The sequence below is a fragment of the Ochotona princeps genome, chromosome 6 (genome assembly GCF_030435755.1).
Source record: "Ochotona princeps isolate mOchPri1 chromosome 6, mOchPri1.hap1, whole genome shotgun sequence".
In the NCBI taxonomy this organism is placed as follows: Eukaryota; Metazoa; Chordata; class Mammalia; order Lagomorpha; family Ochotonidae; genus Ochotona; species Ochotona princeps.
Genome location: NC_080837.1, coordinates 19,530,864 through 19,557,605, shown reverse-complemented (window position 1 = coordinate 19,557,605; position 26,742 = coordinate 19,530,864). Strand labels below are relative to the sequence as shown.

The following is a 26,742-nucleotide window of genomic DNA, read 5'->3' as shown; positions in this document are numbered from 1 at the left end:
TCCAGGTTCCCGGCTTCTGATTGGCGCATACCAGCTGTTGCAGTCACTTGGGGAGTGAATCATCAGACGGAAGATCTTCCTCTCTGTCTCTCCTCCTCTCTGTATATCTGACTTTGTAATGAACTGAATAAATCTTTATAAAAAAATGTAACAATAGGAGCTGGCATGGTAGCCTGGTGGCTGGGGTCCTCTCATCACATATTCCAAGATCCTAAATGGGCTCATGTCCCGGCTGCTCCACTTCCCATACAGCTCCCTGCTTGTGGCCTGGGACAGCAGCAGATGATGACCCGAAGCCTTGGGACCCTGCACCTGTGTGGGAGGCTCAGGGGAGGCTCCTGGCTTCTGATAGGTTCAGCTCTGGCCACTGAAGCCCCTTGGGGAGTGAAGCAATGGAGGTAAGATCTTCCTCTCTGTCTCTTCTCTCTGTGAGTCTGCCTTTCCAATAAGAATAAGTGAATCTTTTTTTAAAAAAAGATATCACAATAACATTAACTTACCTTAAAGGGAAAGAAAAAAACTGCGTAAAGACAAAACTGTTCTAATGAATAACCAAAATAACTGATGAATAATTTAACTTTTCAAAATAAATTTAATCACACTCTTAGTCAAGTATGTAATAGCAAAGACATCTATTGAATTAATAAATATCAATTCTCCTGACCGTTGTAAAAAGAGGAAATAGTTATGACCTACCTTCCATGGGTTGTGTTATTATTCCAGTCACTCCACCAAAAACTCCCTGTAACAGAAATTCACCATCAAGTCTCCACTGAAAGCAAAGTGCTTGACTTTAAACCCACCACTAGAGGTCTCTACAGACATACTAGAATATAATAGTTTTGAAATTGAGAACTTAATAATGAACAATGAACTCATGCAAGTGGGTACTTTCATGTTGTATATATCCATTTCACATGTAAAACATAGCTTTACAAGTGCCAAAAAGTGATAAGTTTCACATTAAAATATCTAATTTTATAAACAAACAGCAGTAAAGCAGGCAAGATCCTAACTTGGGCTCTAATACTAGCAACTTATATAACCACGGTTCGTTGATTCAATCTTTAAGGTTTCAGTTTCCATACCAGTACAGGTAGTAAGCTGAGACCAACAGTCAGTAAGATCTAGCCATAATATTTAGGGACACCATCATGCAATTTTGTGAAAATGCAGAAATCTTAAAATACAACAAATTACTTGACAAAAGCACTTCAGAGAATGTGATACACACTTAAGATTGCTGGCACAAACAGCAATTTTGGCTTCCTAAAAATTCCTTCCAAAATAAAACATGTGCATATTTATACATTATTAATAATTATCAAGTAATGTTAGTTACTAAAGTAACTGGTTATCCCAAAAACACACAGAAAGAGAACCAAATGATAAATATTAAGATGAAAAAAAAATCAGACACTTCCAGAAAGACCTGAGGGGCAACCAAATAGTGTCTAGGGACAGTTGTGGCACAGCAAGCACTGCCTCTCCCACCCCATGTCTACATCCATACCAGATTGCTGCTCTGTTTCCAAACCTTCTTCCTGCCTAGGTAGGCCGCAGATGGTGGTGCAAGTGCCTAAGTGCCTGCCACCCCAGACAGACTGGGACAGAGTTCTGGGATCCTGGCTCCAGCCTGACAGCCTCAGCAGCTACAGGCATTTGTGGAATGAAGCAGCAAGTGGAAGATTTCTCTGTCTCCTTCTGCTTTTCCAAATAATAATAATAATAAATAAATAAAACAAACAAAAGAGAGCCTTATCTGGAATATCTTAGTTATTTCTTATCAAAGAAAACTTAGACATCCTTATTTACAAAGACAATATTCACAGTATGTTTGTATAATCAAGCAGCACTTACATGCTACCGATACAGTTTCATAAGCACTAAAAAGGCAATGACAGGCACTTTGTAGTTTATCGCAAAGTAAGCACATATTCCTTCTACAGAAGCAGTAGGTGACAAGGACCTCGAAAACTCCTTCATTTCCTCACCATCCACAGCACTGTGTATCTACCTACCTTCACTGTAGCTTCACCCAACACACAGCAAACCTTTGTGTGGAGACAACAGGGAAAAACGGAAGAGGGCAACTGGGGAGTCCACAAGTTAACACTTCTGGTATTCACCAGCTAGATTCACAGAAGCATTCTAAGTTCAAACCACCAGCCAGAGTACATAGTTGAAGGCATATGTGAATAGATTTAAGGTTTCCTAAAGATACCACAGAAGACTTACTCGCAGGAAGCCCTTTCCTCCTCTGGCCAGGCTGTCTCCAAAATCTTTAGGCTGTCGACTCATCTCCTCTCTTCTTTTTTGCTGAAATTCCTTGTCCATAGTAATTGCTGCCAAACCCTTCCCAACAGAACCAGTGATACGAGATACAACTCCTGCAGCACCACCTAACGCAAGCCAAGCCAAGAGAAGTAAACCACATTATTCCTGTACAGAGCATTGCCACATCCACACAGTACATGACAGCTTTAAATAAAAACAGGCTTAAATTTAAATTCTAATAGTCAAAAATAAGGAAACCTATTTTACCCATCTATCAAAAAAAATGAAACTGTTTAAAAGTACAGTGACCATTAAAAACACACATTAAAAGCCACTATTCTTTTCTTTTAAATAGTGGAAGACAAATCTTTTAAAAGGGCACAAGAGTGCAATCTGGGGTACCCCAGGCGAGGTTTCTTTGGGGACTCCCCAATTGAATGGCTGGACTCAGACCCCAGCCACAGGAGAAGTGACAAGCTATGCAGTCAGACCTTGGAGTGCATGTGTTGGCACTGCACCTCCTCAGCTGCTGATGCCTGTGCAGTGGACAGCCTGCCCATATGCACACAGGGGATAAGGCAGTCAGCTCAGGCCAGCAGAGGACATGCCTCTTCAGAGGATAGATAGCAGAACAAGTTGGACCACTCTCCTGACCAATTTCTGCAGCACATTCCTGGGGGTGTAGATTTGTGGATTTGTGGACTGGGTCAGCCAAGAGACCTTGGAAAATTTTTTTCTTAACCCTGGGGCAACAAAGCTGATAATGTCTCAAAACTATCAAAACCACTCAAGTAATATCCTTGGAACATTTGTCTCCATATCAGGGTCTCTAAGCTGTCATCAAATAACCATCCCTCATCCCTTGGTGCTGATGTGGTTTGACAGCAAGGAGTAATACTCTTCCTTTTTCCCTCCCACTGTGGACACAGAAAAAAAATGGAAACATCTAGACCCACATGAGCATGCATCCCTCTCAACTATGCAAACAATATAAAAAGGAAGGAAGGAAGGAAGGAAGGGAGGAAGGAAGGAAGGAAAAGAAAGAAGAGAAGAGAGGAGAGGAGAGGAGAGGAGAGGAGAGGAGAGGAGAGGAGAGGAGAGGAGAGGAGAGGAGAGGAGAGGAGAGGAGAAGAGAAGAGAAGAGAAGAGAAGAGAAGAGAAGAGAAGAGAAGAGAAGAGAAGAGAAGAGAAGTCAAGTGTACCCTAGCGTCTCTGGCCAGGCTCACGACTTCCCATTTAGCTCTGTGTTAATGCACCTGGGAAGGCAATGGAGGATGCCTCAAGCTCTGTGGTCCCTAAATCCATGTGAATATAGCTCCTAGCCACTGAAGCCATCTGGGGAGGAACCAGAGGAAAGATGGCTCTCATTCTCTCTCTGCCTTTCAGATACATAAAATAAATTTTTAAAAGGATGATTATTAGGAAAGTGATCACTCTTTTATTAATATAAATGTTCTTCAAAAACAATGCATTCATAATAAAAATAAAAACATATAAACAGGTGGAACATACCTACTGTGTGTCCAAAGAGGCTTCTTACTCCAATCACCAACCCTTCAGCAAATTCTTCAGGGCCTTGAACAGCACCCTGGCCAAACAAAGTTTAAGAATTAAATAATTCTACAACTTTTAATAAAATACTTCAGGGATTTCATGAATCTGAAAAGATACATTAAGATTATGATCAGATACTCTTCATCCCATACACCAAGTACTGATTGAACATTGTGTTTAAAGACATTTCCAATCCACAAGATTTTAGCAAAAAAAATTTAAGACAGAAAATGAACAGGTGTAAATCCTCAGCTTTAACCACAAATGGCAGCTGACTGGCAAGCCAGTACCAAGTTCCACCGCAGTGCTAAGCAGTGGTGGTGGCAGGGAGTTCTATAGTTTTAGCTCTCTTGTTCTTCCAGTTTTTTTCTTTGTCCTTCCATAACCCTCACAAAATTGGATTCTTGGATTTCTTTAAATGAGTATGAAACAAAGTTGGCCCTTAATGCCCCCGCAGTCCTTTCCACAACAGTAGAACAGTCTTGAAATGCTCTTCTATCTACTTTGCACTCTAAATATACTTAACACAACATTAAATTCTGGAAAACGTGGGCATGTTTTATTTACCAGCTAAGAACTAGAAGTGTTGAATTGTTATTTCAAGTGCTTTTAAATAAAAACATAACGTCTATTTTTTGTTAAATATTACTCAATTACAGATACAATTAAAGTATACATAGTTTGTCTATGAAGAATAGTAATGTTCCTATGCCTACACTTAAAATAACTAGAAAATCAATACCTGAAAAGGTTCATAAAAGAATGCTTCAACTCCTTCACTCAGGCCTCTAAGCAATCCAAACGGGTTTCCAAGCACATCCAAGCCCAGCACAAGGACATACATCTGTTTCAAGAACTAAAGGGAAAAAAAGGCGAACTTCTGATTATAACTGTTGTAAGACAACATCATGCAGCAATATGAAAAAAAAGGTGGTACCGATTACATCAACTTTGTGTCTAAGAGTGTGTAGAACAACCATCACTACATCTATTAATCCACTACTCACTATGTGAAAATGTTAGCATTTTCTGTGGGGATTTCAAATTAAACAAAAACAGGCTTGAGGCAGTCTGCCATTTGGTAGTTTATGACCTTAAAATAGTCACTCAGTTTTTTTCTTGTACATTTTGATCCACAAGATGGAAAGTTACACTCACCTTACATAAGTGAGGATGCCTACTAAATTAACATATACTTCAACAATTGCTAGCTGTATCTATTATCAACTTACCATCACTATTACTACTAACATAGATGGTCGATACTTAGTAACCAAATGGGGAATGGTTTATATTCCTATTTGAAGATGTAAAAACCTGGACTATACACACCACAGCAGAAAAGATTCTCCAACAGAGAAAGAAATGTCACTCTAAATAGCAGCCTTCAGCTGTTTCTGTGAAAACATACTTAAACTGCAAAGTAACTGATGCACAGGGAAGAAGCCAGTTTGGAACACCTCTTGCAATTTCACCAGATTACACATACAAACTGTAGTCACTGAAGAATTTAAATGCAATGATGCAAAAATCAGTACTCTTTCCCTTGTGATAAAGGTATAACCAGAGATGAAAAAGGCATGAGGAAAATTCTACAAAGGTATATAAAGGCAGAGAGAATCAAGCACGCGAATGCAAATTAAGGCAAACATCACTGCACACCACAGTATCATATGTGAATATTTTGTTTTCATATATTATGAATACATGGCATATGAGCTACTGTGGGTAGGAAATTACCTGTTCACTGTAATGTCTAACAACACTCCACATGAGCTGATCTCTCTTGTAAAACTGATAGCGAATTTCATAATAAGCAAGTCTAAAAGAAAAGCAAAGATTGAAAAATCTTAAGACTATATTTTTTGAAAAGAGGGACTTAAAGTATCTGTGATGACTAATTCTAATTACTATTAGTTCTTTCACAATTAACTTGGTACACAGTCACATAAAATTTATGATTGTTATCTTAATCATAACTTAATTTTTGTGATAACATTACAAAAACAGTACAATTGTTTTTTCATAAAGAGTAAAACGGTTTCTAAACAATCAGAAGTTTAGCTTCCAGTAGAACTTTAAGTTTCTGTTTCTCACTGTCCATTTTGAAACTTTCCTATACAGTTGCAAATATTTAAAACTTTTTACATACCACTTTACATTTAATATTATAAACAAACATTTCTCCACATATTTATTAAAAAATTCTACACGGTCATCTTTAAAGGATGCACTCTGCCATGGTCACATCACACTGAACAGTCCTCCACTATCAGACATTGCTAAGTTTTAATATAACACTTCTATTATTGCATATTTCTAAATACAATTCTGTTTTGAAATAGTCAGTTCATCACAGTCATGAGTCATCCAGATATGAGCAATCAAAACACAGGAATCATGAGTAATTATTTAATCTAGATATTACATAATAATCATGAATAAAAAAGCATACTTAAGAGTATAATCAGACATGGACCAAACTCATCAAGAACAAATACTATAGTTGTTAGTTTTCTAAACTAACATTGCATAAATGGAGAGAATTAATATACAGAAACAATATTCTCAGTGCAAATGCTTCCCAAAGTGTTGAGCACATGTCTTACTTGAATATAAGGTCATCCACATCAGTCAGAGTAGCACCGATGCTTTTCAACAGCAGGTTGACAGAATGAATTGCAATCATTTCCTGTTTGTCTGATTCATCGCCTCTCAAAGACAGACTCAAATGCAACTAAAGCAAAAATAACATTCAATTAATGAAAACTCAAAAATTTACATATAGCACATACAGGAATTCCTAGATGTTTCCACCAGAATCCCAGTGAAAGTTATTATTTTCTTTACACAAATAACAATTATTATTATAGTTATTATCATTATTTTATTAATCATATATTTTAATCATATGCTTTTTGATAAAACACAAGTTATTCTGTTCCAAAACCAGAGCTCTAATGTCACTCTAACTATATAAATATGTGTTCATAAAAGAGAATAATACTCTACAAAAATGGCAAACCATATGAAGAAAACACCAATTGGCACACAAATCATCAGCTGGTCAAAATAATACATAATCATTTATTTTCATCCAATTACGGTAAATCACTCATCTTGAAAATTAATAATAATAACAGCTACATTATAAGTATGCCACAATAATCCTTAAGAATGACAGCCATGGTAACAATTAGCATGTCATCGAATGAGTGTTCCAAAGGAACAAGGCACTCAGCTTCCACATACTCTCCAAACCCAGTAATAAAACATGGCATTTTACACTGCCATTTACTTCCTACTTTGGGCCGCAGCACCACTTGATATCCTAGTGTGAAGAAGACAAAGATGATGGGCACAGGCAAATCAAGCAGACCACGTGGGCAAGGCCTGGAAAGTTGTTTCTTCAACATGGACTCCTCCCTACCTACGTGCAGTTACCGGGTGTTAGGGTTGAGGAAAAGGAGCTCAGCTGGAGAGTGAATCGGCCCTTTCCCAGGGCAGCAGCCATGACACAAGGGAACAACTCCAATTCATTATCTTCACCATTCAACCTCACCACACAACTTCCATGATAGTGATAAATTACCAAGCATGCTTACTTCCTTAGATTATGAACTTGCTTTTTTGGTGAAGTTTATTGAAAAGGTGAGGCAATCACAGACACATGGGCCATATTTTGGGCTAGAGTAGGCACAGAGGGGAAAGATGGGAGAGGGATGTTTCTACTATCAGACAGAGAGTGAGTTCCTCTCCCTTTGCTTGACTTCCTATGACCTGTAAACAGGTGAGGAGAGGGTACATTCTGGGGAAGGAGTCACTTTATAAACTCACTTTATACCTTCACAGCAACCCCTGTCCAGTAAACAGTCTGTTGAAGATACTGTTCCATCACATAAATAACTTACTTTCTCTTAACAATAAAAAAGCAACTATGTATTATCTGTCACAACAGATTGTATCAATTTTGATCTTGACACTATGGACATGCCTGATACTGGGAAGCTATCACATCAATGGATCACCAATATTTAAAGAGTTTACTTAATTGTAAATCTGGCCATCACACAAGTTTAGAGCATTATGGTTGACAGCATTTATGAAATTTACTAAGCAGTCACCTTCCCTTATAGAAGAACAACAGAAGGGGAAAGGAAAGGGTTCATAAAGCACAAAATCAGGCAAGTGAAAGGTATCTAATTTTCCGCTCCTTTAGTTACAATCAAACATTTGAAAGACATAAACAGTCTAATACCTACTTCAGCGATTTCCTGTTCTGGTTAGGGCACCCATTACAGCTTTCTGTTTATACAGTGATAGGAGTTACAAAGTGTAACCAAAACATCATACACTAGTAAGTACTTCTATGCTTAATTAACAAATGTTTTCATCAGCCTATTACTGAAAGGCTTATTAATTCAAGACTAGAGAACATGCTCTGGTGGTTCCTCTGTGGGAATTATGACTGTACATATGTCACAGAGAAGTGTCTTAATTATTTCCAACAATCAATCAAATTTCCTGCCAAGTATGTGACGCACAAAATTAAAACCTACATGTGTGCAGGAAACATTCTACAAGCTTATGCCTATTGCATTTAAGTTTTCAAAATAATTACAACAGACCTTAACAGGAGAAATATGAAAATGTTCAAAGAAACTAAGCACTGACATATCAGTCATTGAAGTCTCCATTAATTCTGTATTTAGAGCATCGGTATCTTGTTGGATTAATTTTGTCTGAAAGAAATGAAATCAAGAATTGGTTTTAATGTTTGCTCTATTATATTTAGTTCCCCAAATAGCTGCACTGTTTTAACTTTCATCCTTTCCAAAACCAATAAAAAGTGTTACCCGTTTTCTTTCAGCTTCAGGGTCAGTTGCTGGGGTAAACAGTGCCATGATAGCTCCAAGAAACCCCTGATCAACTTTTAAGGCCATTTCCTGAATGAGGACCATGAAATACCTATAGGAAAAGAATTTGTAAAATGGAAACAATTTCTAAAAATCACATAATTGTAACACTAAACCTCTGCTTTTCACCAAAATTCACAATAAAATCTTGTTCGTTCACCTTTCAATCCCTAAATTAGTAGGATCTGAATCTACCTGGAGTGACACGGCACTGGAGGAAAAGCCCCACTGGAGGCAATGTTGCCATATGAACATTTTATGCTGAAAAGGCCATGGTTACCATATGAGAGATAAATACAACTGAATGACATAGCATAAACTAGTCAATGTTTAAACTGCACAGCAATTGTTTTCAAGAACACAGCTCACAAATACCTGTAACATTTACACTTCAGTTCCTATTTTACATTCAAATTATAGTTACAAAGAAGGTGGTTGAAGAATTCCATAACAGAAATTTGGATAGATTATAAAATTAACATAAGATTGAGCCTGCAAAGTTATGTGACCCAAAGTAGATTACATGCCAATGTAATAATTTAAATATTTAAATTAAATTTAAAAAATAATAATTTCTAACTTGGAAGTTGTTTTCAAAAAGAATAAAATTTCTTCTTTAAGTAGATATCCATTTAAAATCCCTTTAGAAAAATATTGGAGAGCTTTACTTACTTGAACTGTAAGACTTTACTGTACTCATTAAACCTTGTGATAACACTCACATCAATGAAAGGCTTGGGCTCTAACAGGAAGAAAGAAAAAAGAAAGGGAAATCAAGCTGGCTTCAGGTCAAATGATTATCTACCTCACTTTTATAATAAAGCATAGTGAGATGACCATTTCAACCTGATGTTTGTCTTTGTTTTTACCTGAATCCAAAGCAATAGATTTTGGAGGAGCCACAGGATGAAAAACAACAGGGAACATTGTACCTGGCAACTGATTATCAACCTAAAAGAAAAAAGACCAACTCAATAGAACTTAAAATAATTTTTTAAAGTTTCTTAGATAATATTATAGAAGCCCTTAGTTTCATCATAAACAACTGAACACAGCATATTCAGTATGCTTAGAAGTTTTACTTTAAGTCCATACAACTTTAAATGGAATTCCATAAGGTAAGCCTTTATGCAAAAGAATATACAAATATCCTCATGTATATTAACATTACATGACAAGTATTCCTTAATGTAAATATTTGTACCTGCAGATCATGTGTGAGATTACAACTCCCTACAATCTAAGTAACTAAATAGGAAGAAAATAGGAATTTAAAAAAAAATATGAAATCTCTTTTTTCTTATTGGAAAGTCAGAGTTACAGAGAGGAGGAGACAGAGAGCTCTTCCACCACTGGCTCACTGTCCAAGTGGCCGTAACAGCCAGAGCTGAGCCAATCTGAAGCCAGAAGCCAGGAGCTTCCTCCAGGTCTACTGTGTGGGAGTAGGATCCCAACGCCGTGGACCACCCCATTCCACAAGCAGAGATATGGAAGGGATCCTTATAATATTAAAAAGGAAGGAACACAGGGAGGCCAGAGGGAGTGAGCAGGCATGCCCTCAACAGCATCCCGCTAATAAAGCCCCATTTTTTGCCAATAAGGGCAAAGGTCTATCTGGCTTGGGGAATCCCAGAACAAAACCAAAGGAATATTTATGAATGACACAACTCAGTACAAACACCCCTGAAGGTTAACTAACAAAATCCAGATTGTAAGGAAAATGTTGACTTTATAGAACATGTGGAAGAAGCAGGGAAGACACAACTGCAGTACAAACTACAATATTCCACAAAAGAAATCGCTTTCACAACATTCCAAAGTGATTAAAAATGTTCATCTGAGAATGACAATGTTACCTGAAGCCAGTATAGCCTAGCCCTTAAACTCCTTTGGTGGGGAGACTGCTTGAATTCAACCTGAATTCCTGATAAAAAATCCCGTTTAATAGGGCACCGAACAGGGAGGCGCATTTCCATTGGTACTTTATCAAAATTGACCTGAGTAGGGAAAAAAAAAACACATTTTTTTATGAAGAGCTGGTGTTAGCAGAGGACCTATTCATTTGTATTAAATGTCTCTTTATTCAGGAAAAAGAAAAAACAATTTGTTTCCTCAAAAGATCTACCGTAAGATGATCTAGGCTGAGATCTTTAATGCACAAGTGCACAAGTATCTTCTTTTTTTTTAAATAAACTTGAGAGAACTAGAAAACAACAGTGTAACCTTCTTAAATTACAGAAGCTGAAATTTAAGAAAATGTTGCATGGAAAAAAGACTTCAATAAAGCATAATTCTAGGCAATCATGAAGCACACTTGTTTTGGTTAATAACTTGTTTATATCTGACGTTAATTTTATGTTTTGCTTTCATGTAAGCCTGGATCAGAGACTGGGGAGCCATGGAAGGTAAGACACAACAGGCAGTCAGTGGGAATGCAGTCACGGGGCAGCTAAGACCAAGAACAGCCAAACTGTGTGACTAAGCAAAAGCAAGCTGGAAACTGCAGCCGAGCTCCAGGAGCCTCACAGCAACAGTGACCTTCAGTCTTAACTCTGCCAAGGCTCAAAAAGAGCACAGCTTACTTTGCTGATACCTACTCATATCTAACAATTATTAACACTGAATTAATTTAATTGAGCAGGGTTTTGGTAAGTTTTTCATCAATGAAACATAATTTTACAGTCATTAGCAACATACACTGCTATTGCTGAATAAACAATAGAACATAAATAAAGCTCTGGGTCTTAACTTGGACACTTACATTCTACTTAATGTCACCATTGCCACTACGAACCATCTACAAAAGTCTAAAGAAATCTGCAATACCTCAAAATTGCTGTCTAGCTTAATCCAGCCATGGTCTTTTGATGCTTGATGTTTCTGATAGGACTGTTCCAGTAACATTATCTGCTTCTGATTAAAAGGCTTCCATTTCTGCTTTGGTTTCATCTCCCACACAACACCAGAACTAAAACAATTCACAAACAAAATTAAATTAGAAAGCATTCGGGTTTGTGGAAGTATTAACTCAGTTCTAGACTACAACAATCATTAACATTCTGTGAAAACAATAGATTGCTTAAAATATCAAAATACATGTGTGTGACAAAAGTACATAAAGAAGGAAATATTTTTCTGTTACACCTGACATCAGCCCCTTGCCACAAAAGCATTTCCTGCAAACAGCCACAGAATGTGAATAGTTCAGGCTTTGTGGCTGAGGCAAAATCAAGGTTCCTATGTAGGGACTCCGATAACAAGAGAGACGAAGATTAACTTACCTTTCTTAATTAGTGAAATTTAAACTATAAAGTAACAACTGGTTATTATCTTTAAAAACACAAAATGTATTAATAAGAAAAACATATTTCTTTTGTGGGAGCGGCAACATTTTACCCTGTGTTCCTTATTAAAATACATCTCAAATGGTTACTTACTAATGCTGACCCAGAAAGAACATCTTTTCAAATGTGATTTCAGGCACAGGAATTAGGGCTCCTAGTTAGGAAGTCCACATAGCACATCAGAGTGCCTAAGACTAACCCCCATGTCCAGCTCCTCACTCAAACAGTCTTCCTGCTGATGCAGACCCTCCTGGGCAGTGCCCACCACGCTCCGGGTAACTGCGTTCCTGTCAGCCAGAGAAGCAGCCTGCACTGATTTCCTGGTTTCTGACGTTGGTTCCTTGGCTGAAGGAGTCATTTGGGGAAGGAACCAGGAAAAGCTGCTTTCCCCTTCTCTCTCTCAAACAACTCTTTTTGAAACAAAAATTTCAGAGATAGGTACCACCAAACACCAACATCAATCTATAAGAATATTATTTTAATTTAGCATTTACAACACAAGGGAGACATTAATAAAATTCTATTACATTTTTGGTATTTGCCTTTTTGCACATACTAAAATTTAGTGCAGATCAATCACTTCCACTTGCAGGCTGCATGGAAACTCCTCAACTACTCATGGATTTTTTTAAAAGGATTTATTCATTTAAAGGGAGACAGGGAGACGTGATCTTCATCCATTGGCTTACTCCCCAAATGAGGCCAAAGCTAGGAGTTCCTTCTGGGTCTCCCACATGAGTGTAAAAGCCCAAGCACTGTGTATCATCCCTCTGTTGCTTTCCCACAGGCATTAAGAGGCTCTAGATTAGAAACGGAGCAGCAGTGACTCAAACTGGTGTCCATATGTGATGCCAGCACTGCCTTAACCTACCATCCCACAATGCCACCCAAATGCACACGGCTTTTGAAATGTGGAAATTTCCTGGGTGTTTGCACTGAAGTCAGAACAGAGGTTACTGGAACTCAAGTTGTATAGCATTTCTAAATAGGGATGGTGTTAGAGATCACACATTTTGTCATTTTGGACAGCACAGGAAAAATATAAAGCAACCTGACTGCTTGTAATGTAAACACTAGTTGTCATCAAAATGAGTTTACATTGGTATTGTTCCACATATAATTATTATTCATTTTCTAATTTTTGTTTCAAGTTCAGTAAGACACATCAATATATTTTGTGGAAAAGACAAATTTTTTAATCTCTAGTTGTCATCTAAATGAATTTACCATGGTACCACTTAAAAATAGTTTTACTTTTTAATTTTAGATTAAAGAACACCAAGAATCATCAATTCTGCAGCAACAACTCAATTAATTATCCAATAAGGGTGACTGAGGGTGGATCCTTTTGTTCAAAAAAAAAAAATCATCCCTATTATACCCAAAAAGAATATAATAAAAATTTAACACTAAAGAAATTAAATTCTTATATATAGACAACATATAAAATATGTACATAATCTATGTGAAGACTATAAAAAATCTAGTAAAATAAAGTTCTACATAAAGATACATTCCATGTACACAAATAATGAAAGCTCAATACTGTCAGTTACCAACCTGATTTTATAGCCAATTCCAACCTGAATTAAAAGGAAACTGTTTCATGGCTACTGAAAGACTGATTCTAAAATTAATACGGAAAAGCAAAACAGTCAATATAGTACTGAGAGGACAGAGAAGACTGACACTAGCCCACTGTAAGATTTACTATAAAATCACAAGAAATCAAGACAGTGTAGTACTGATGAAAGTGTAAACAAACAGATAAACACAGAAAACCTAGAAACAGACCCAGTCAGTCAGTTGAACTTCCAAAGAGAGAAAGGAAGAGGTTTTTTGAATGAACAGATGTGACAAAGTTGACATTTACATACAAAAAATAAATCTACACATGAAGCTTACAGCTTTTACAATATAAGCTCACTTTAGAGACATTAACATAAAAACATAAAATTACAAAATTCCTTTATGATAAAAGAAAGCTATGTGGTTGTAGCTTCAGCAATGACTTTCTAGATGTAATATCAAAAGAGCAATCCATGAAAGAAAAACTTCGTGTGTTGGTTTCTATGGAAACTTAGAACTTCTGTGTGAAACACAATGTTAGAATGAAAAGCCAGGACCTGTGCTGTGGTGTGAGATGAACAGTCACTGCACGTAGCATTAGTGTCCCATTCAACCACTGGTCCAAGTCTCGGCTGCTCCAATTCCAATGCTCTACATGCTGACATACACTGAAAGGCAGAGGAGAATGGCCTAGGTTCTTGGACCTCTGTACCCACATGGGAGACCAAAAGAAAGTTCCTGGTTCCTGGCTTTGGACTAGCCCAGCTTGGGCTGTGGCAGCCATGTGGAGAGTGAACCAGTAGAAAGAAGATCTCTTTGTGACTCTGCCTTTCACATACATAAATAAATCTTTATAGAAAAAAAGAATGAAAGGCAAGCCATAGATTGTAAGAAAATATTTGAAGAATACAAATATGATGAAAGGATGATAGTCAAAATTTGTAAAAAGTCATAAAACTCAAAGAGTGACTGGTGTTGTAGTATCCTGAGTTAAGCCATCACATGAAATGCCAGCATCCCATATAGGCACAAGTTCAAGTCGAGGCTGCTCCACTTCTGACCCAACTCCCTGCTAATGCATCGAGGGAAGCTGTGACATTTGGCCCAAGTACTTGGATCTTTGCAACCATATGGAAGACCCAGATGGAGTTCTAGGCTCCTGGCTTTGTTCTGGCCAAAGGCATGGCCATTACAGCCACTTGGCAAGAGAACCAGTAGATTTCTCTCTCCCTCTCTCTCTTCCTCTCTGCCTTTCAAATAAACAAATGTTTAAATTAAAAATACATATTTCATTCAAATCAAGTCACTGCCTCTTTTGTGACTTTTTCTCCAAATTTATTTCTGGTGACTTCCCTGGCCAAAAAAAATATACATGCACATATTTCTTTGTAGTACATCTCAGGGTTTGTACAAAAACAAAACCAGCAAGCAAGCAAAGAAATACACAAAAAATAAACCCTGTAAATAACAAAGAATGAGGTGAACTACTTTTTTCCCAAACAACTAGAGAAAATCATGAAAGTGAAGACAGAATTTTAATCATCTTTCTGTCTTTGGAGCTTTTCAACTGAAATTCAGTTCAATTATTTGGTAAGTCTTTTGAAAATGTACAGTATATCAAATTTGGACGAATGACCTATTATTTTTATCAAGTTGAGTATTATGATCTCAATAACTTTTAATGATTTCTAATGACTCATCCTCTTTCTTGCATACCTGGTTATCCCAATATAGGAAACTTCCTGCTTGATTTCATTGTTGACCAAAGAAAGTCCAAGGCTGTGAAGAGACAAGGTTATTTCATGATCGGCCTGCTCCATTTCCTCCGCTTGTAGTGCTTTGGAAACCAAGGCAACATCATCGGTGAAAAGCAGAACCCGCTGGCGCCCATCGAGAAATGATACCCAGTGTATCTGGATATTTGCATCATATGGAAACTGTCCACATTCATCCTGTGGAGAAGAAAGACTTCTCATCAAACCTACACACGGGCAAACTCTAGCACTCAGAGTAGAACTAAGTATTAATATGAGCAAAGTTTAAAAAGACTGACTACAAAATTAAAAATTCTTACCATTAAACTGACATTCAATCTATGTTGTAACAACCTACTTTTATTTTTCTTTCAAACAATGACAAGTACTTAGTGTTTTGGATACATTAGATTGAGATGCTTCCTTAGTGTATCAGAGGGGTTTGAGAAGGATTGGGTGGCAACAGTGCTGTAAGATGATGACTTTTTCTCCAGTGGGGAACAGAATGACTCCACAGTTCTCACAGGGTGGGTATCTGACCTAGCAGTTAAGATACGGCTTGGGATGTCCACATCCTGATTACAACTTCCTCCTAAGGTGTACTCTGGGAGGAAGCAGATGATGGCTCAAGTAGTTGGGTCCCTGTGACCCACCTGGGAGATCTGGATATAGCTCATGGCTTTAGCCTGTTGCAGCTATTTGAAGAGTGAACTGGCAACTCAGAGTTCTGCCTGTCTCTCAAATAAGTAAACAGAGATAAACGAATTTGTTTAAAAGAGAAAGTTATCCCCAGAAAAACTTTATGCTTTGGGCCTGGCACAGCAGCCTAGTGGCTAAAATCCTCATCTCGCATGCATAGGGATCCCATGTGGGCACCGGTTCATATCCCAGATGCTCCATTTCCCTTCCAGCTCCCTGCCTGTGGCCTGGGAAAGCAGCAGAGGATGGCCCAAATCCTTGGAATCTCTATACACATGTGGAAGACCTGGAAGAAGCTCCTGGCCCTTGACTTCGGACTGGCTGAGCTCAGGTCATTGTGGCCACTTGGGGAGTGAACCAGCAGACAGAAGACCTTTCTCTTTGTATCTCCGCTCTGTAAATCCGATTTTCCAATAAAAGTAAAATTAAATTTTTAAAAATCTTTATGTTTTAATCATTGACAACATAAAAATATCTATGATAATCATAGTGCCAAATAGTCAAATTGTGGTGATCAGTTTGTACTAAGCTCCACTAGAATAATCTGCTAGGCTTAAGTGTTCACTTAGCAGTTAAAAATACAAATTACTCTTCACTCTGAGCTTACTATAGACTCAACAACTGTTCCTCTCAATAGGTACTTGTTACTATGTACCTATTATGTACTTTTCCAGAACACTAACATAGGTACATGATAAGTTAAGTTCTTTATTGTTAATTAAAACTTAAGACTACTTTTGGGGCCCGGTGGCGTGGCTTAGCGGCTAAAGTCCTCGCCTTCAACGCCCCGGGATCTCATATGGGCGCCGGTTCTAATCCCGGCAGCTCCACTTCCCATCCAGCTCCCTGCTTGTGGCCTGGGAAAGCACTTGAGGACGGCCCAATGCTTTGGGACCCTGCACACATGTGGGAGACCCGGAAGAGGTTCCAGGTTCCTGGCATCGGATTGGCGCGCACCAGCCCATTGCAGCTCACTTGGGGAGTGAATCATCGGACGGAAGATCTTCCTCTCTGTCTCTCCTCCTCTCTGTATATCCAGCTTTCCAATAATAATAATAATAAAATCTTTAAAAAAATAAAGACTATTTTTGGAGTATATTACATGTCAAAACAACTTATCCACTTGTTTCACTCTAATATGCAATTCTGCTATTAAATATTTACTTGCTAAATATTACTGTGATTTTAGAGTGAATTAAAATTATGTATGTGAAAACTAATGAAAAGAGTAAGTTCAGAAAGAGGGGACTGGGTGATGAAGAAGGGAAGGGATGGAAGAATAATTGTCTTCTAAGAATTGTACCAATGAAATACATAAAATCTGTTCTTTTTATATTAAAATTATTATTTTTATCTCTATTATAGAGGCAGACTGGCTTTATGGAGAGAATGAGATACAGAGAAAAAGATCTCCTGTCTACTGCTTCACTTCTCAAATGGCCAAAGCAGTTGAAGCTAAGCCAATCCAAGCCAGGAGCCAGGAGCCTTCCCAGGGTCTCCCACATGGGTGCAGCGTCCCAGGGACTTGGGTCACCCTCTACTACCCTCCATTTCAGCTCAGTTTCCAACACTTAACACACTGATTTTTGTGACTGTTTAATTCTCTCACAGTAAATACAGGAGCTTTTTGAAATACCTGCATACAATTATAAACATTCTCCCTGTAGCTGCCTTTCTATACAGGCCTTGATAACCTCTTCCATAAAGTCGCAACCACTCTGTCTTTTCAAGGCTGTTATCCTGTGGTCCTGGCAAGTGTGAGGAAGGAGGAAACGGTACAGGTAGAAGACAGAGAACTGAGAGAGCTCCCATATCTCTGAACCCCAGAGTAAGTGTATTGGGGAATGTAAGCCTCCTTCTGAAACTAATACAATTTAGAATTTCTCTGTTGTAAAACGAAAACCCACTCCAGTTATCAGTCTCATTTTTCTTTTATTTTTTTTAAAGATATATTTATTTTTATTGAAAAGGCAGATATACACAGAGGAGGAGAACAGAGAGGAAGATCCTCCATCCACTGGTTCACTCCCCAAGTGGTTGCAATGGCCAGAACTGAGCCGATCTGAAACCAGGAGCCAGGAGCTGCTTCTGGGTATCCCACACGCTGGTGCAGGGTCCTAAGGCTTTTGACCATTCTTGACTGCATTTCCAGGCCAAAGGCAGGGAGCTAGATGGGGAGCGGAGCCGCCGGGACTAGAAGCAGCACTCACATGGGATCCCAGCACATTCAAGGTGAGGACCTTAACCACTACATTATCACACTAGGCCTCAGTCTCATTTTTCAAAGATATAAGTGTTTCTTTTTTTATAATTATCCTAGTGGGAATATAGGAGAGGATAATTTAGTTGTTGCTGTCCAATTACTAACTCAAAACCCAAGCCTTTTAAACAACCATCACACAACAGAATATAACACTACAGGGGCTGGCACAGTGGGACAGCTGGTTAAGCTGCGGTTTATAGTGCTAACATCTAATACTGAAGTACCAGTTCAGGTACGAGCTGCCGCACTTCCAATCCATTCCACCAATAACACGCCTGAGAAAGCAGAGAAAGATGATCCCTGCAACCATGTGGAAGACTGGATGGAGTTCCTTGCTCCTGGCTTTGGCTTGACCCAGCCAGGACTAGACCAGTGCAGCCACCTTGGGAGTGACCCAGAAGGAAGATTGCTTATATAACTCTTTCAAATAAGTAAATAAATCTTCAAAAGAAGAGACTAGAACCCTATGAGTTCTTTCACTAAGAGATACACCAAGCTACTTCAGAGAATTCACAGAAAAACAATATTAAGATAAACTTATTTTGGTGCCATAAAAAGTTTTGAAGTCCATGCATAAATTTTCATTATATGCACTCATAAATTTTTTGAAGACTCCTTCATATTCCTTTGCTGAAGAAAACATGCCTAAAATCCTTACATGTAACAGTGGTACAGATATGATCAAACTAATTTTTTTTAATTAGCTTTAAAATTCCTTGTCAAAAAAGAAATTAAAAATGTTTTACTGCCCATTACTGGAACAGAAGAAACAGACTTATTTTAAAATTGTAAATAAATACTTTCCCTTGGCCTAAGACACTATGCTGTTATGAACAATCTGTAACTTAAAATCAAAAAGTAAGTTACTTAGTTCAGTAGGTACAAAAACGGCTTGGCAAAGCCCAGGTGTCCATTTCTCTTACAATCAGGAGCTCAAACAGCATTCATTCACATAAAATGATACCTTTAGTAGATCTTGTTCCCCAACATTTGCAGCATATCTCCATGTAAGCTTCCTCGTGCCTGTAGGATCTTCCCAGGCAAAGAGTCGGGTTTGTCTGGGCAGCAATGCCAGTTCTTCCTGTGATCCACTAAAACACAATGGAAAGAGGGAAGATGAGATGACCTTTGCCTTGAGAATCCTAGACCCATAGTTTACTGAGGAAAAGACTAGCAGAAAACCACTACAACACTGCCTGAGCTAATAACACATAATTTTGCCTAAAAATAAGCATCCTAAAATGCCCAATTATCAGTTTTAAAGCTTTGGGAGAATGAATACTGACTTCTCTAAAACTGCAAGTACAATCTGAACTGGACTAGGTAGAATCATAAAATTCATTAAGGTATTGGACTGGTACACAAGGTCAACCTATGAAAAAAGTGATATACAGCAAATATTAGCAGAAGGACTTCATTCAGTACTTAAATTCAAGCTTTTTTTAAAAAAATATGTATTTAGTTATTTGAAAGATAAGAGCTACAAGAGAGGGGGAGAGATAGAAATCTTCTGGTTCACTGTCCAGATGACCTCAATGTCCAGGGCAGGGACAGGTTGAAGCCAGGAATCAGGAGCTTCACCTGGATCTACCACACACACAGCAGGATCCCAAACACATAAGCCATCTTCTGCTGCTTTTCCCGGGCCATCAGTAGTCTGCTGAATCAGAAGTGGAGCAGCTGGTACATGAACCATAATCCACATGTGGGAAACTGGTGTTACAGGCCTTGGCTTTACTCGCTATCCCAGAACTCAGTTTAAACTTTTTAATCAAATGTGATATGTGACACCCTCTATTAGTCTCATGAGAAAAGAAAAAAACAGTGTATACCATTATTACTTCTATAGTCAATGGACCAGTAGTAGCATTGGCATTTCCTAGGTAAATGCAGGAAAAGCAAAGTTTTAAATTCCACCCAAAATCTACCCAATGATAATCCGCATTTTAACAAGGGTCTCCAGTAATCTATCTAGGTTTTAATTGTAAATTGTGCTTTTAAATCTTACTGGGCTCAAGCTACAAATGTTAAGAACAGAAAACTGTTCAAGAAATGTATGCATCCGATATATTTTATTTGTGAATCTACATATCTACAACTTATATTTATGTATATAAAATTAGTATATTTTTATGGCTTAAAACATATAGCATTAAATAATAACTATAGTGTGAAAAGTAATTAGGCATTCCACTTGAAATGAACATTCCTAAATTTTTCTGCAGAAAACTAATGTGTTTGATTACAGAATACTAACGCAAAATGAGTCAGGGTGCCAGTAATTAACATTTACATTCCATATTACCATATTACCTTCCTACAATGTGCAGCTCAAGTGTTCCCTAAAAGGCACTGATCATTAAAAGCAAATCTAGTTCTCCATTAGGCCTTTTTATACCTCTGTTTATACAGAAGAACATCCCACTGTGTGTGATTCATGATCAGGGCAGGTGCAGATCCTTCATGGTAATCAGAAAAAGTGATGACAGTTGAATGCTCCGCAGTGTTTACATCTACCAGGATACCACCATTCTATTGGGAGAAAAGAAATGCAATATTTAGTGCACTGGTTTAAACTGCATTTGACATATGGAATACCACTTAAAAACAAAAGCTTTGCTTTCTTAAGTTCTAACTAAAAAGTAATTTGCCTCCAAGCTTTTAAAAATACATACATACTGGAGAGCATGAGTTGGGATGGGGGCAGACCAGACCTGGCAGAGCTACAACACCTGTTGACCTCACGTGAGCTGGACCAGGGAAAATCCAGGCTGGGTTTACTGTTCATACTTGTGCAAGCATAGGTCAGAGTGGGTGTTGGGTTGGTTGGGCCCTGCCACAGCATCAGTTAGCAATTGCTAGCACATGGGGGCTAATTCTGTCAAGCCAAACCACAGAACCATCTGCAGAATGCATGATCTGGGAGTGGGAGTGGGCCTAGGAGGGAAACAGTGGGCACCTCCCTCCTGGGATGCCATTCCATCTGGTGAGCATGAGAACCAGGACTCGGGCAGGCATGGCTAGACAGAGAAGTAGCGCCCATCGGCAGGTGTGTGGGCTGGATAGTGGGGCTGGTTGGGCTGAACTAGGATTCAATGCCTCTTGACAAGTATGAGAGTTGAATGAGATGTGGGACAGACTGGAGCAGTCGGCTGTACATACTGGCAAGCATGGGAACCAGGGTAGGGGATGGGCCTGGTGAGGGTTATTGGGAGTCGCCCCAACTACGCTACAACTCCCACTGGTTTACATGGCAGGATTGAGATGGGCTCCAACACCCATTGGTTTGTGTAGAAGATGGGGCTGGAGGCAGAAGTGACCCAGCAATTGCAACCACCAACATTTGCATAGACTGATAGGGATGACAGACTGTGCCATATCCTGTACTGGCAAGCACACCCAAGAATCTGGTCTGGAATCACTTCAGACGAAGTTTCTCTGGTGATCCCGCCAATCGAACTGCTGTACTCAGAACCCCAACCACAAAGAGAAATGCAGATTCCAGGATCTGACCATGGAATGCGTGTGTCAAAGCTGAGCCTTCTCAGTGGCTCAGACAGAGCAGTGGACAGCATATCCAGGTGCACATGGAGGATATGGCAGTACATTGGAACCTGCAGAGGACACCTGATACCATAACAGAGAACAGAAAAAAACTAGCCCAGCCAACTGCTGACACTGAAAATCTGGGCAAGTGGAGAATCTAAGGTGGACTATGTCAGCCAGTGGACTCTGAAGAGATTTTATTGTGCTTAGAATGGCAAGACTGGCAGCAATTCTAAACAGTTGAATTATCGAAACCACTTGATCAGTGCTATCGGAGCAGTTCCACACTGGGGACCCTGGGATGGTTGGGAGGCTGGGTGTGGCTTCTCCCTTTGTCTCTCCCATTCCCCCAAATACAGAAAGCAAAAAAACAGAATGTGGAAACAATGGTCTTACCCACTTTTCTATAGCCCTTGACCCTCTGCGTCCTAATCAACCATGTAAAGATCATTAAAAAATTGAATTAAAAAAAAATATATATGGCATTATAGATGGTTACAGCAGCACCTAAAAGCAATCATTGATTTTTACAATATAAGTACACCATGTTGTAATTTAATTAAGTATTTCAGGGCAAATTTTAAATGTTTTAAATATCTAATATATATTAAATACACTAAATATATCAATACATCTTATTGATATAAATTTATATGTGTCATATTTGTATTACATATCTATGTTACATACATTTATAAATTTATGTCATAGACATTTTTATATTCTATATTGAATACATTCAGTATAAAATAGGATATTTTCTATTGAAATATAAAAACTTACCAGTTCTTCCAAGCTCAATAAAGTACCATTATCCTGTCGATTATAAAAGAATGGTTTGGAAGATCCTTCACAGCCTACCACTCTTACACACAGTTTGCCTGACAAACTTTCAGGCCAAAAAGGAAGGCACTGGAAAAACAGGTTAGGATCAGTGTTAAAACAAACACTGTAGTATTAAACAACGGTGAATTAAGTTCTCACTTCAAGGTCTAAATCAGACCTCGATTTAATTCTTTCTCTATCATAATATTATGATTGCATCATATTATTACTGCACCATAGTCTGATTAATGACAATTTAGTGACTATCCGTGAAACCAACCAATGCAACTGCATCAAAAAAATAGAGACTAGTCTATAAGTATCTACAGTTTTGTTACAATATAGGAAACTGAAGAAAACTTGGTTTAAAAACAATCAAATATGTAGAATATTTAGAAACTATAATCTCAACTTGCTTTCATATAGACCTCCATTTTAATTCATTAATGCATAATAAATTCTTCCACCAAGTATCTTACTCTAAATAAACTAGAAAGGCCACTGAAGAAGGATGAAATGACACATCAACCTGGTTAAGTACTGACACCACTTATTTCATGTCTTATCTTCATCAAACTGTATGCTGGGAGTTTAAAACATTTGCATAAAAATGGAATCTAAAGGTAAACTTATTTTTGTGCTAAACGGCAATTTCTTATCCCAAAATATACAATTTGACAAAATTTTTCTAGTACCCTCATACTTATTTCAACTTAAGTTTTCTTAGCTTTAACACTAGAGTTTTGTTTCATAAAACAAGTTGGCTTTGTTTTATAGAATACTAAGGTAAATTTTACTTCTGAATAAAAACATTATAATCATTTGTCTGTCTCCAGGTCTACAGAGATCACTCTAAGCAGTTTAAATGACCCTGCCTCTTAGAGCTTTAAATCTGTTTGTATTCTAACTAGAATCCTTCATCTTGAGCCTTTTGCTAAGTATTTTTTAAAGATTTTGGAAGGGGCTGGCTCCATGGCTCAATAGGCTAATCATCTACCTTCAAGTGCCAGCATCTCGTATGGATGCTAGCTTATGTTCCAGCTGCTCCACTTCCACCCAGCTCCCTGTTTATGGCTGGGGAAAGCAGGGAAGGATGGTCAAAGTAGTTGGGCCCCCACACCCACATGAAAACCCAAAAGAGGCTACTGGCTTCAGATTAGCTGATCTCAAGCCACAGCAGCCATTTGGGGAGTGCATCAATGAATGGAAGATACTTCTCTCTCTTTCTCTCTGTAGAGTCTGTCTTTCAAATACATAAATAAATAAATAAATAATTCTGGAACTTTTCTTTTAAAGATGGATGAAGAATAGAAAAATGACCTTCAACTACACTCAAAGTCAACTGCCTTGCTTGGAAACTCAAAAAACAAGCAGTCAGGCACCTGTCTTTTCCCCTTTTTTCTCCCCCATTCATGTCACGTCCTTAAATACTAAGCAGCCTGCAAAGTTAGCTCAAATCCTACCTTTCCAAGGTAACTTTTCATTTTCATCTAGATCACCATAATCACAATCATCAGTTGCCTTTTCATCAAGAGCAGTACATTTGTATTTTCAAGGCAACTTCCTGCTTACCAATTTAGAAATTCTACAGTTCCCTAAAACTTAACATGTACTATGTTTAGTTCCAAGAGTTAATCTACAGCAGGGGTGGGAACCTTTCCTTCCATCAAAGGCAATTTGAATATCTGTAACGTCCTTGATGTACTACACAAAATTATCAGCCTGAACATTAGCCTGCAATAGATTTACTGAACTTTGAGTTCCACCATTAGTTCCATTAGCAGGACCAGACCAAACCATTTCACAGTCTGTAGAAGGACACTGTGACCCTAGAAGGTCAGTGAGCTCAGGATTACAACTGATAGGATAATATTTGTATGAGGACAACTGGATGGATACCATTTGTGTGACTGATTGGACATCATTTGTAAGAAAACAGCCGAGTGGACAGCATGTGATTGAGAACACTTGGTGGGATATACAAAACAGAAGAATTCCAAACAAGGGTATAGAAACAATTGGTGGGTTCCATAGATAAGCTCAATACCTCCTCCCTTATCCTATGTCACCCTCGGTCTATAAAAGTCTGATGCCACTAATAAACTTTGGCTATTGATCATCAATCAGTAGTCCATTATTATTTTGTTAATCTTAGGCTCCTTGCTCCAAGTCCATTGCTGCAGGACAGTGAACAACAGGCCATATCACAAGCTAAAAATTTTCCACCTCTTAAATACATAAATGGGTCTTGGGCTTCTCTAACAAGATTATAGCTTCTTGACCATAAACACATAATTTCAACTACTGACACAATACACAGCAAATAATTTGCAACATATTTCTCATAGTTCATAAACCTTTCTACACATACAGGAAGAACTTTAAAAATGACGGTTAATCAGCCAGAGTGGGCTAATACCAAAAAAAATTCCCCTCTTTCAAAATACACTTAAAGTACAAAAGAAAAATCTTTCAAAGTTGCCTGTCATATTTTAACACAAAAATATAATAGGTGGGGAATATGTCAGAGAGGCAATAAAATTCTTAATAAGTCTATACTTATTTGTATTATTTGTATTCGTATTATTTCTTTAGGAAGAAGTTAAAGTAAATTTTACCTCTGAAGAAGCAATATAATTCCATTTATTGGTTGGCATTGAGCCATCAGATGCAATTTCACCAACTTCTAGTTCTAATGATGACTTGTTTGTGATAGTACAAAAGGGAGTAAGAGTAACAATTCGTGAAAGATTAAAACTGCTCATTTTGATGCTAACACCAACCTGTGGAAAGTAAAAAAACTTATTTGAACTTAATTTCTTTGAAATATATATACATACTCACATACAATACACAGACATCTTAAAATATTTTTTAAAGGAATGTTTCAACAAAGCAACTACTGTAAGCTATATTTCATTACTGAATATCTTCTCACAATGAAGGAAAATTCAGGTTCCTTATATCTGACTGGATCAGAAATGTATTTAAGAAGCAGCAATCAATTATTTAATTAATAGTGACCTGCAGTAAGATTTGCCTAGTATTCTTGCTAACATTCTAGACAAACTGCCATATAATCAGTGTAGAAGTTCAAGTCTTACTGCTTATCTGTTAAACTACAGCAGCAATAGCTCAACTTATTCAAATTTTCCTAGTATTCAAACTTAAAATTTAAGAAACATCTGGCAGATGATAGTTTTGAATGAAAATTTTAGTATACCATGAATATTTACCAAGTTGCTCATTTGGAAGGATTCAATCCAAAGCCTCAAATTTTGACAAACTCAGGTTTTTGGTTTCATACCAGTAGCCACAAAAATGGATAGGTAACTCCCACATAAAAATAAAATCTTGAAAAAAAACTTTGACTTTAAATTTCTAAAAGTTTGAGGAATCAGCTGATTTACTGAGCTGGACACAAGATGAATGGGGTCAACGGTAAACAAGCAAGCACTCTCACCAGGTATTCCATATTGTTGGCAGGACACTTCACACATCCGTAACTTCCTACCGTATCCAGTGAGAAGCCATTGGACCAGGCACTGGTTGAAATTTTTAACTGTACCTATACCAAAGAACACATAACATCATGGAAGAAAAGGATGGAATCATTCATTTTATTTGATACAAGGTGTAAGACCACTAGGAATGTCTATGGTGTCATGAAAACAGAAAAAACAGTCATACTGCAACTGGGTTACAGAACTATAGAAAACTCAAGGGGGCAGTCTGACAAAAGCACAGCTGTGACATTCCTATTCACCTGAGCAATGAGTACAGTGAACTTAATGAGACTCCCGGCTGTTTATAAAGAATTGTAACTCAAAATTATACTTTTCAGTATTAGGTTTATATACAGATAACACATCCTTAAAGTTTCAGGGTAAGGTGAATTCAGATCGTTAACATTATTCAAACACTAAATGAAAGGTGTTGTGAAAAGGAAAAGGGAAGAATGTAGGACAGTTTCTATCTTCAAAAGCTTCCAACTG

At 37.9% G+C, this 26,742-nt stretch overlaps 1 protein-coding gene across 2 annotated transcripts in view; it reads right to left on the bottom strand.

Moving 5' to 3' along the window:
- The window catches only part of VPS13C (vacuolar protein sorting 13 homolog C), a 170,469-nt gene that overhangs the window by 18,763 nt on the left and 124,964 nt on the right, over nt 1-26,742 (bottom strand). For both annotated transcript variants that reach the window (XM_058665749.1, XM_058665750.1), the window contains exons 60-77: nt 26,211-26,315; nt 25,366-25,530; nt 22,706-22,834; nt 20,775-20,908; nt 19,341-19,467; nt 15,377-15,612; nt 11,574-11,715; nt 10,604-10,744; nt 9,617-9,698; nt 9,420-9,489; nt 8,688-8,799; nt 8,460-8,573; nt 6,441-6,568; nt 5,572-5,653; nt 4,574-4,687; nt 3,790-3,865; nt 2,239-2,402; nt 697-742 (exon numbers count right to left, since the gene is read on the bottom strand). In XM_058665749.1, the coding sequence (XP_058521732.1) occupies nt 697-742; nt 2,239-2,402; nt 3,790-3,865; nt 4,574-4,687; nt 5,572-5,653; nt 6,441-6,568; nt 8,460-8,573; nt 8,688-8,799; nt 9,420-9,489; nt 9,617-9,698; nt 10,604-10,744; nt 11,574-11,715; nt 15,377-15,612; nt 19,341-19,467; nt 20,775-20,908; nt 22,706-22,834; nt 25,366-25,530; nt 26,211-26,315 (2,167 nt within the window). The remainder of the gene's footprint in view (nt 1-696; nt 743-2,238; nt 2,403-3,789; nt 3,866-4,573; nt 4,688-5,571; nt 5,654-6,440; nt 6,569-8,459; nt 8,574-8,687; nt 8,800-9,419; nt 9,490-9,616; nt 9,699-10,603; nt 10,745-11,573; nt 11,716-15,376; nt 15,613-19,340; nt 19,468-20,774; nt 20,909-22,705; nt 22,835-25,365; nt 25,531-26,210; nt 26,316-26,742) is intronic.